Raw genomic sequence first — 11,621 nt, forward strand, 5'->3', positions numbered from 1 at the left:
TTCTCTTAACAGGAAGAAACCAACAACAGAATCAGACTCAAGGTGGGCGCCCATCGGCATTCAAAAGGTAATTAGGGCCCGAGCACCGAAATCGGTGTGAGGCCCTATTGAATTTGTAAGGATTTTTATTATTATTATTATTATTTTTGAATTGCTTTTTCAAGGACAAGGATATTTCTTTGTTTTGTGACCCTGCAGTGTCTAAATAGAGCCTCTCATTTAAGTGTTGTTGATTCACCCCTTCAAATGTCTCAAATGGTTTGACTACATTCACTATTAAATGTCCAATGAATTTTGGATCTGCCCCTGGATTTGGATCCACACCAAGATTAACTTGGCTCTTCTCTGAGACATATCGCATCCTTCCTTTAAAATGAATGGTATCCATTCAATCGTTTTTTTTCTAATCCTGTTTAAGACATAACCTCTAATTTGGCAGAGGTAATAAATGAAAAAAAATTGTTATCTGAATTTTTTCTTCCTTCTCCCATAAATCAGCTTTCAATCATTTTATCTTGTGACCTCTTGTTTGACTTCACGTTGGGAACTAATGGATGATACACTTAACATATAAAGCCAGTTCAAGTCACATTAAAATTGGTGAAAATCTTTTTACCCTTTCACCCAAATAGAATTTTGGATGCAGAACTTTTAACTGTAATGGAATATTTTTACGATAATAAAGGGTCGGTGTGTTTTTTCCACCTCTGCTTTTAGAAAGTAATATGTCAGGTGTTGTGTTCAGTTATAAACCGGTATTTGAGGGATTTTCAAGATTGCACCTTTGACCATCTGTAAATGATAATGAGGCATTACAGAGGAGGAGCAGGGAAAGCATCTTATTTTTGTTGACTAATATCCTTCTCAGGTGCAGTCACAGGTGTTGATTTAGGGATTCCCTAAAAGTATAGTGGAAGCATGTACTGTACTTATTGTAAAGCTTTATAAGGTCGGACGACAGCCAAGCTGTGGCTGCTTCACTGTCCAGAGTTTCTCCGGGACCATGGGGACAAAACAGACTCACATCAATGCAGGTAAGATGATTAGGACATTTTAAAATCTTACATGGAAAACAAAAGAAACCAGTCATCAGTTTTTCCACTGAGGGTAATATGAATCACTGAACAATTTAAAGACAACCTGATAACAACAAATCTCTTGTCCTTTCAGCTCATCGGTCTGGCTTCCTGCTGAGGGCAGCCCTGCTCTCTGTCCTGTTGTGCAGCCCAAGGCATGTGGCGTCCGACTCGGATGAGGGGATCCTGACGGACTGGGAGATCTGGAAGAGCAGCAACGGCGTAACCTACGATGATCTGGTGAGACTGACCCCTCATCTTAAAGCACAAGGACAGACATGACTTCACATGTATTGTGAGTCAAAGGAGTTCTTTCTTGATGTGTGTTTTTCGTGTTATCATGCAGGACGAAATGCAGAGGAGGGCGATCTGGGAGGAGAACAAGCAGAAGATCAATGACAATAATCAGGGTTTCTTGATGGGAATCAGGCCATTCGCTATGGCTATGAATAAATATGGAGACCTGGTACGGACTGGTATTTTACACACTACGTTAAAATCATCTCTGCTCAAACTAACAAATCAAAGTCACAGTGAAACGCTTCTTTAGAGCGAAATTAAATTATAGGCTAAATTTTTGTGTATGCAAAAGTAACTAAATTCACATATTAACAACTCTAATGAACATATAACTCACAGGTTTAATCTAGACGTATGGACAAGGCAGGCTGGCCTTTTACCCCAGTTTCAAGCCTGCATGTTCAAGCTGCCTGTATCTAACTTGGTGAATTCTGTAAGAGTGGTTTCTGTCTTTTCTTCAAATTCTTGGAAACAAAGTGCATTTCTTCACTATTGATGGTGGCTGTGGAGGAAGAGTGGGTTGTCCACCAACCACAGGGTCGGTGGTTGGTCCTAGTCTCCCCCATTCTGCATGCTGAAGTTTCCTTGTACAAGACGCTGATTGTATGACAGAGACAGTGCTGTGCACAGATACACTGTGGTAAAAACTATACTGTAAAGTCATCAAGAGTAGAAAAGCACTTTATAAGTTCAAAGCACTTACATATTCCTTTTGCATTATAGATATGTTGTATTGATGATCTGATATCTGAACATCAATAATTGGAAAAGTAATTATCTATATGTTCTCTGTACTTAGACACAACAAGAATTCCAGGTGTTGCAAGGTGCTGCGATAAATGCCCAGTTTGTGCACAGAGGGAAGACGGTCTCTGCTCGACGGCTGCGCATTAATGCTCGGCAGTTAGATGCTCGGTTTGTCGACTACAGGAACATGGGTTATGTCACTGAGGTGAAAGATCAGGTGAGACACTCGCACGTTCACATACAGAAAGAGTTTTTTCCTCCAGACCGAATCAGGAAGTGATTCTGAATTCTCTCGTCAGGGCTACTGCGGCTCCTGCTGGGCCTTCAGCACCACAGGAGCTATCGAGGGACAAATCTACAAGAAAACCGGTCAGCTTGTCTCCTTGAGTGAGCAAAACTTGGTGGACTGCTCCAAAGCATACGGCACCTACGGCTGCAACGGTGCCTGGATGGCCAACGCCTACGACTACGTGGTGAACAACGGGCTCCAGTCGACAAGCACCTACCCGTACTCCTCAGTGGTGAGGCTGCAGCCTGCGTCTACATCAGAACAGCGAAAATGTTAATCTGTCTGTTTCCAGCACATTGGTAAGATTTCACTTTGATTTTCTCTCCACAGGATACTCAGCCCTGTTATTACGACAGCAGACGTGCGGTCGCTCACATCAAAGACTACAGGTTCCTACCCAAAGGAGACGAGCAGGCCCTGGCTGACGCTGTGGCAACCATTGGTCCAATCACAGTGGCCATTGATGCGGATCATGCAAGCTTCCTGTTCTACAGCTCAGGTTGATTCTCTTATGTAAACTCATAATGTCAGATATTTAATTGATTAAATATGTACATAGTAAAATTCATGCATTTGTTTCGTAGTAACAAAACCACCCAGCTCTGTTATCTCTCTGCTAGCATCTTCCCTCTAGTTGTTAGGGTAGCCAGCCTCACTGTTGTACTGGTGGATGCTGTCTTAAGACTTGGTAAAAGGGGAGTGAACATTTTAATCCATCATAAACACAAAACCAACTCCAATAAAAGCTAAAGGTTATTTTTTAACACTGAATGTTTCAAACAAGATATTCTGAGTCCCCCATATTGATCAAATTGATATGTTAATGTCATCTTTGCAGTTTATCTTTACGGCCCCCTACTGGTCAAACAGTCTGATAATATGTGTTTAAATTGAACTCCTAGGAATATACGATGAGCCGACCTGTAACCCTAATAATCTGAGTCACGCTGTTCTGCTGGTGGGTTACGGCTCTGACGGAGGACAAGACTACTGGATCATAAAAAACAGGTCAGAACAACTCTGTGCATTGACAGCAGAGTAACACAGGATAATTTTAAATTAAAACTTTCAGACTATATTTTCTAGGATACTAAATGTACAAGTATTGGCTGTCACTGTTGTAATATGATTTTTATTTATATGTTTACAGTTGGGGCAGCAGCTGGGGTGAAGGCGGCTACATGCGAATGGTCCGGGACGGCAGTAACACATGTGGCATTGCAAGTTATGCCCTGTACCCTATTATATGATTCTGATAAGATGCTTCAGATTCGAGATTTAACAGAAAATGTGTTCTTCAGACACATTTTGCTCATACTGCTAATATCATGTGTAAAGTCATCCATACTTTCTAAACTCTCTGCTGAACCTTGTTTTGTGGAAACACCCACGACAGCCTTGTACAGTGAACACATCGTTTCTCTCAGGGACGAACAAAAGATTCAATATGTCTTTGAATTTTTTTCGAAAAGGGTCAAACTCACCAAAAATGGAAATTAATTTAAATATTAAAACAAAACTATGGCCATCTTTGGACAGCATAAACTGTGGAAACAAGTAATTACACATTCCGACACTTACAAGGGAAAAGTTAAATAAAAAAAATATTCAATTTACTATGGAATCTTACAACTAGAACTTTTCTTTGCCCTGCATGGTGGCTAATTTTGGCTAATGTTAGTGAACCTATATTTGTGTCAGACATTAATGAGCTCGCACACTTTAGTGACCTCTCTTTGTGTGCTACTTTTACACAAGTTTTAGAATTTTAGCTCAGTACAATTAAATAAAAATACATTTAGCATCAACCCACAAAGGTCCAGTCGCGTTACAATTTGGGAAATCAATCAATTCATGTGTGAATACTGAAAAATAATGGATTATATAAAACACATTTAATAGAAATATTGAAGTTGCACGTTTTTTAAAAGGGAGTAACTTTATTCAAATTTGGTCCAGAGTTTTATATAGCTAACCTACATGTTTAAAAAGGCATCCTGCACAGTGCTGAACTCTGAGTGTTGTGGAGGGAAAGGAGAGCTTGGGAGTACATAATGGAGGAACGGGTTATTAGCTGTGATGCCCCGTCCACTTTTATTTGACCTCCTCCATTAGATAAACTGCTCCACTGAAGAGCCGAGGTTGAACAGGAGTCAATGGTACAAACTGAATGAACATATTTTAGGATTGGTTGGGTTTTTATCTCGTTGAAAATATAATTTAGAATATTAATGTATTCAAGTAAGAGAAAGGCACAGCATGTCAAAAACTCTTTGCTGAATGAAATGAAGATCAATCCTGACGAAATGTAACATATCAGAACAGAGCACAAAAGTGAGAAAATAGGAAGAAGCTCCTAGAGCTTCATTCCTATCATGGACTAGATGCCATATTAGTGCTTAACTCAGCAAGTTCACCAAGCTTCCAGATTCTGTGACCACATGTGCATTTATTTACCTTTCTGTTCTTACCAGGTTTTAACTGCTCACAGTGGCTGATACACAAGTTACATGGTCTTGTTTCAACAACTGATTTAAGAGAGTTTGGGTGTCCTGTTTGTGAGGACATCCATACTATTTACAGCAACTCTTGTATTTGTAGAAAGGATTTATAGAAAGGGCAGGGGATGGAGGGTATAGTGGATGATTAAAACAAATAAAATGTTTAATCTAGGCCTCAACTTGAAGCTGTTGGGGACAAAACAATGTGTCTTTATTTTCATTTTAATGCAACTAAATATTTTTTCAACCAATATGAACTGTATTTTCTATCTGTTATTTACTGGATGAACTGGAATGTTTTAACTCATGGACTGACAATAAAGTGATAACCACTTTAATCTGTTGCCTGTCAGCGCTTTATTGTTCAACCAGTTCACTGCTGCTTAATGTCAGTGCAACCACACCTCGGCGAACTTTGAACCTGCCTGTGTGAATACAGTCATTCACACTCTATGTTTCGCACAGTCCAACTTCTCTTCATGCATCTCACATAAAAAGCTCCAAGGTGCAGCTGCGGCAGAGTTTACTAGAAGAGAAGGAGGAGGACTTTTAAGAGACAGACCGTGTTAGACTCACATGGATCACTGGATACACACAACAATGCATTGGCAAAGATCTGTACGTTGTGGTGCAGTGTGCTTGGTTTTGCTTTGCTTTGCTCCGGTTCATCCCTCGGCTCAGAAACAAGCAAAGTGTCGGCATGACAGACGCACTCCCGGCCTTCAGAGGACACAGGGCACAAGAAAATTCTGCGCTCCTTTCTTCGGCAACCAAACAGCAGGAGCTATTACTGAGGTAAAACAAGTCTTTGTTGATCATGGTGGTTTTAACAGGTTTTCTACTTCTTCTCAGTAAGACAACTGGGTGCATGCTGTGGTGCAATACAAGGTCAAAAACTCATTCAGACTCATTTTGTTATCTGCTGAGAGAGTATACAGCTTCTCAGTCATCTTTAGAAAACACCACTCACCATCAGATATGCTATTTATTGTATCCTAGGTATAAAAATGTTTTTACAGCTAAGCTAAACCTTACATGTCCAAACCATCCAAGGTACAAAGTGGCCATAAATATGCCTATTTCCAACAAACACACACATGCACTTCAGTGTGTCCACATGTGTTTCTCTCCATCTCCATGCCTCACCCTGTTTTCTGCAGACCAAGTGAGTGCAGGTGAGGTCTTGTGTTAACTGTCCTCACACTGTTGACTGTTCAGCTCTCTGTGTCCGTACAGAAGTGCGGCCCTGGCTTCTACAGAGAATGGACCGGGCCCAACAGGGGTCAGTGTGTGGCATGCAGCTGCAGCGGACTCTCCAAAGAGTGTGATGAGACTACAGGAAACTGTGTGGTAGGTGTTCACACACACACACACACACACACACACACACACACACACACATACACACACACACACAGACACACAAACATACGCACGCACAAACTCACGCACGCTGGCAAGCACACACACGCTGTGACTAATCTAAATTTACAGTACCCTTGTTGTGGGAGTTGCAGGCACATTGCCAACGCATGTTGCTCAAGTTGTGTTTCATCTAACGCACCTCCAGAACTGTCAGTCCAACACCACTGGGGCCCGCTGTGAAAGGTGTAAAGAGGGTTACTATGGAAACCCATCCCACAGGACCTGCCGTGTCTGTCCATGTCCCTTTACACGGAACAAGTCAGTCTCTTTTTATTACCTTCATCAACTCAAACCTCAGCTGATTGTTTTTACTGGATCAATATGGACATCTTATTTATCCTGTCTTAGCTTTGCGTTGGCCTGTCTGGACATTGGATCGGGTGTGGTCGACTGCTTGTGTAAACCTGGTTACCGTGGATCCAGATGTGAGAGGTTAGTCTGCTGGTCCACCAAACACAAACGCTGTTTATAATTCAACATTATGATCCTTGGTGCGACAAAACCTGCATCCTAACCCCTACTGTCCACTGCAATACATTATTTTAATATGTAGGTCTGCCTCTAAAAGTAAAAAAATGCAGATTATTTTCCTTCTTGTTTTTCCTCTCTTTAAGATGTGCACATGGTTACTACGGCAATCCATTGGTGCCTGGAAGTAGTTGCAAGCCATGCAACAGAGGGGATGGCATCAACCTTTGTTTTCCTCCAAATGCAGGTTAATATACATTTTTATTTACAAATAGAAATATAGTTATTATGTTTAAAAGGGATACACTGGATTTGATGTTATATTAAGGTCAGGGAGCTCATGAGATGAAAGTGTCAAATTGAAGTTACCGGCTGAGATATCTTGAGTTTCACTCCCAAGTCTGGATCCAACTCAAAAACAGTGGATCCTTCATTTCCCATAATGCAACTACTAAGATATTGTTTTTATTTTTGATAAGAGCCATAGAAGACATTATAAATAAATACATTACAACTGGTCAAGGATATTTCTAAATCCTATTCTTTTGATACAACACACAACATCTGGTCCCAGCTGCTGTGATCAATTCCACAGGGAAGTTGTAAAGAAAATCACTCAAAACAAACTAAATTAAGAATATTCTTATTTACCGACAGACTGTGATAGTTGCACTTATTCTTTATTGGCCGACCTGGAGAAAATGGCCGATGGACTGACTTGGCTGGAGCATCAGCTGAAGAACAACAGTCCTGTCTCTGGTTCACACTCAATGCTGAACAACCTGGAGACTAACATTACTGAAACCAAGGTACTCGTACACGCAACCATTGGCAATCTTTAAAACACCTATTTAGTCACACAATCCATGTTGAGTATTTCTGCTCTGTTTTTTCCAGATTCAGTTTGGGAGGTCCTACACTGCTGTGAGACACCTGGAACCAGATGCTGAACAGCTGGAAACAGATGTGAATGTTGTCGGTGACGACTTGAGTCAACTGGTTGACAAGGTGCATGAAGTAAATTTTCCTCAGTTAAACAGATTGAAACTCTACCAGGAGTTAGACTTTGGTAATTGTGAATTAAAACTATTGTTTGAATACTGCCAGAGGTTTTTTTATGAACTGATAACATCGCATGTCAGAGAGATCTCAGCGACAAACAATACAACTCATAAAACTTATTTTTGATGCAGAGTGAAAATGATCTGGAAACATTATAATCTATCATTGACTTTCTGATTCTTCAACCTGAATCTGATCTGGAAAAGGTTTTGAAGAATGTGAATCAAACCAAGTTGAAGGACGATGATCTTCTCCCTGAAGCTGAATCTCTCCTCACAGAATTACAAGGTACATCACCTAAATATGAAGATGTCATTCAGTCGGATCTTTGTGGGACTTATTCAGGAAACTGAATTATTGGTTATGTCAAAGTAATCCTCTGCACTGTGATGTATCATCAACACCGTTATCTGTGTTTTTGTGGTTTGTCAGATTTGATAAAATTGCTGTCTGAGGTGAAGCCCGGAGGATCCATCACTCTCTCTGAGAACGACAAAGTCAGGACGACGGTGGATGCTCAGCGCATCATGCAGGAAATGAGACAGAGCGGCTGCAGCGCCGCCGGGGAGCAGGAGGAGGCACACAAACGTAAAACATGATCTCACTAATGATTTTCCGCTGATGTTCAAATGCAGTGAAATTGTGTATAGTTCATTTGTTGAAATGGTGCAGAGGTGGCTCAGACTGGTGTTTGTGCCAAAAATTCATGCTCCACTGGTGTCAGGGACATTTTCAAACAGACTTGTGTAATACGTCTGCCTTCACTCGACTCATCTTCACCATGATGTAAAGTAGAGGGCGCTATACAGAGGTCAGCCCACTCTGAACAGTTCCTGTATATTCTGCAACTCTTTAAGCTGGAAACCCTAAAACAAGTACATGCTTTGTTTTTCATAATGGTTTCCATTGAACTTACTTTCCCCAGGAACTACAGACCTTTGGAGAAACTTAGTCAGGGTCTAAATTAAAGTACTGGTAATTTTCCTTTTTTACCCCAGAGAGAAGGCTCTGATTGCCTAAAGTACAGGAGCTGCTGGGATGGGGTTTGCAGCTCCTAACTATTCTGATTGGTTAATCACTTCATCATTTTATTCCAGCCACCATTTGAAAGAAAATCCTTTGGCTGCATATACACTTTTCTTTGTGCTTTAAAAAGGAGAGTTACAGAGAAAAGCACATGAGTTGCACCGATGAGAAAGTCGTTCTATATGGTCTTTAGACTGAAACACAACTAACCAGCAGCCTGAAGTAACCTTTAAGAAAAAATTCCAGAGATTAAGATTTCCAGCTAGTTTCATTTAAAGGTCAAGATCTGTATGAAATTATTAGGGAAAAATGTTGGAGGATGAGAATCATATCACACATGGTGAATTTGAAGCTACAGCTAGCAACAGTTTAGCCTAGCTTAGCATAAAGACAAGAAGTCGAGGGATAGCGAACAACTTAAGGCCCTTGACTATTTCTTGGCCGGTTGCAATGACCTCTTTAAAGCTTGGGTTGGAAATCCTGAAGAAGCTAAGAGGTGCAGGCTACACTATGAAACAGCACCATGTAACAACTCTGAGGTTGCTGCAGGGCAATAAGAGGAGACTCTGGAATGAGAAGAAAATTCATTACTAAATAGCGAACTGTAAAGGTACTTATAGGTGCATTGTCTTAGCTTCTGCACTTTTCATGCTAAACTAAGCATCAAACTTTCAGCAAGAAAACCATTAAGACTATTTTTCTGAAATGTCAAACTATTTGTGTAAGGATACAACCAAAGGCGGTTGACTAGTGGCAGAAACTTGGAATATGGGCAGAAAATGTCTCTGGTTCGTCTCTGGTTCGACTCCACGGAGAAACAACAAAAAGACGAACCTGGATTGATCTGTCCAAAAATCTCTCTGTCCTGTCTAGTGCCCCTGTCTAGTGCCCCTTAGCAAGGCACCTTACTCCCCCAACATCTGCCCCCTGTGCGCCGTACATGGCTGATCACTGCTCTGTGTGTCCTTCACCAGATTGGTTAAAAGCAGAGGTTAAATTTCCCTACCTGCATGAGTGTGCCTGTGCATGTCTGCGCATGTCTTTGGGACAAATAAATAAATAAATGTATCTTAAAGGAAGAGGAGCACAATCTCTTCTCCATCTTATCAGAATTGGGCGATATCCAACCATTATATGTCCCAAAATCTGTTTGTTCACCTTAGTGTTGAACTTAATCTACGACAACTTCACAACTCCTGCACTGAGTCGGACGTCAGACTCTCTGATGGTCTCCGCCTCGTCTCTGAGGGAACTGGCTGAGCTGCTGTCAGAGGCAGAGGACGGAGTCAACAGGACGCGGAGCCTGAACCTGAGGAGTCACACTACGCTACAACATCTGCAGGTGAAACGCAACGCTCGATGGCAGTAGCATTTATTTCAGATGTACACAATAACGTCCTGTAGTCTTGTATGTCCTGTCTCTAATCATCATTTTGTCTTTCATCTCAGTCGGAAAGAGAGCAGAACTCACTGCTTCCTGTGACTGAAACGACCAAAGATTTGCTGAAAAATATCACAGACGTCTTCTTATTGCTTGAGGAAATAAAAAAAGTAAGCTGCCATGCTTTAACACCATGATTCAAGAAGACAATTTTTTAGTTTTTTTCACTGTAGAAACTGAATTTATTGTGCAAATTGCAGGAATTTGAGAACCATGCAGGTCAACTGGATGGTGCCAGGAGGGAACTTGTCAAGAAGTTTAACATCTTCCAAATTAAGACCAAAGTGGATATTGTCAACGAGGCCGAGGAACAAGCAGAGCAGCTTAACAGAGAGGTAGCAGAACTTCAACAGTGAGTTTAAAAAGGTAGAAAAAAAGGAGCGTAGATATAATTAACATGAAGAAAATGTGTTTATGTTGAAATTATGTATTATAAGACATTGCAGAGTGCTTCAAAATGCTACTAACAGCAATGAACCGCTCGGAGTGCTGAGTGAAGGAGGTTTTATCGGCATCATAAAGACCACACCAATGGCAGAAATAGCAGCAAATCTGTCCAGAGAGGCTGCTGATGAGGCTTTAAAGGTAACTCTGTTGTTATTCATCCTGCATGATGTGTTTAATTAAATGTTTAGTTGTATAATGTTCATTGAAATTTATATTAATATGACTCTCTTACTGTAAACTAGGATGCGAAGGAGGCAAGTCTGGTCGATAGGGCAGAAGGATTCAAAAATTCTTCAAACAATTTACAAACAGAAGTCTACTACTCACAGAGTGACCTGAAAAGTGAGTAAAAAGCATAATTTGTCACAAGTCACAGGAGTTATATTCATTTGAAAGCACAAAAAACAAATGCTGTTTAATTTCTTTTGGACAGAGCTTTCACTTCCAGTGAGCTCAGGTAGAGACCGTGTCAGGAAACAAAAGGAGAAAAGAAGATCACTGAGAAGGAGTATCTCAGCCGTCACTGATGACCTTAAATCAATTAGAGGAGGTCAGTGGATCATTTGAAATGAGCAGATTATTCACTGCACCTGCAGCACAGCAGATCATCATGGTGTTTTAAATTTCAGATGACACCAAACTCCTGATAGACTCGGCGAAAACAGCGTCCTCTGAGTGCGATTCCACAGTCAGAAATTTAACTGAGAGACTGAGGAACATCAGCCAGGAGGTAGAAAGAATAACTCTGAGCAGCAACAGTGTCAATACGGACAATATGAAAGTTGATGTAGAACAATCATGTGAGTATTTATCATTAAAAATCTGTTATTAGAATCTAA

General features: G+C 40.8%; 2 protein-coding genes across 2 annotated transcripts; both read left to right on the top strand.

Moving 5' to 3' along the window:
* Window positions 1-1,003: 1,003 nt before the first annotated feature.
* On the top strand, window positions 1,004-5,124 carry cts12 (cathepsin 12). Its single transcript, XM_062395571.1, has 8 exons — window positions 1,004-1,034; window positions 1,171-1,316; window positions 1,423-1,542; window positions 2,176-2,340; window positions 2,423-2,644; window positions 2,743-2,911; window positions 3,315-3,420; window positions 3,563-5,124. The coding sequence occupies exons 1-8, from the start codon at window positions 1,004-1,006 to the stop codon at window positions 3,660-3,662; spliced, it is 1,059 nt and encodes a 352-aa protein (XP_062251555.1). The 3' UTR covers window positions 3,663-5,124.
* A 1,568-nt stretch (window positions 5,125-6,692) lies between these two features.
* On the top strand, window positions 6,693-11,614 carry LOC133960836 (uncharacterized). Its single transcript, XM_062395680.1, has 13 exons — window positions 6,693-6,770; window positions 6,953-7,053; window positions 7,464-7,615; window positions 7,704-7,814; window positions 8,075-8,156; window positions 8,301-8,456; window positions 10,058-10,236; window positions 10,344-10,445; window positions 10,536-10,687; window positions 10,773-10,920; window positions 11,025-11,124; window positions 11,216-11,332; window positions 11,412-11,614. Exons 3-13 carry the CDS (start codon window positions 7,508-7,510, stop codon window positions 11,612-11,614), a joined length of 1,458 nt encoding a protein of 485 aa, XP_062251664.1. The 5' UTR covers window positions 6,693-6,770; window positions 6,953-7,053; window positions 7,464-7,507.
* Window positions 11,615-11,621: the final 7 nt, after the last annotated feature.

Source organism: Platichthys flesus, chromosome 9 (assembly GCF_949316205.1).
Source record: "Platichthys flesus chromosome 9, fPlaFle2.1, whole genome shotgun sequence".
Lineage (NCBI taxonomy): Eukaryota > Metazoa > Chordata > Actinopteri > Pleuronectiformes > Pleuronectidae > Platichthys > Platichthys flesus.

Bases quoted from the DNA above. Each gene is read 5' to 3' on its own strand.
- LOC133960836 (XM_062395680.1), top strand. From the start codon at position 7,508: ATGGCCGATGGACTGACTTGGCTGGAGCATCAGCTGAAGAACAACAGT. The intron at 7,815-8,074 runs GTGCATGAAGTA...GATCTGGAAAAG, and splicing joins TGAGTCAACTGGTTGACAAG to GTTTTGAAGAATGTGAATCA. The intron at 10,921-11,024 runs GTAACTCTGTTG...ACTGTAAACTAG, and splicing joins CTGCTGATGAGGCTTTAAAG to GATGCGAAGGAGGCAAGTCT.
- cts12 (XM_062395571.1), top strand. From the start codon at position 1,004: ATGGGGACAAAACAGACTCACATCAATGCAG. The intron at 2,912-3,314 runs GTTGATTCTCTT...TTGAACTCCTAG, and splicing joins CTTCCTGTTCTACAGCTCAG to GAATATACGATGAGCCGACC. The intron at 3,421-3,562 runs GTCAGAACAACT...ATATGTTTACAG, and splicing joins TACTGGATCATAAAAAACAG to TTGGGGCAGCAGCTGGGGTG.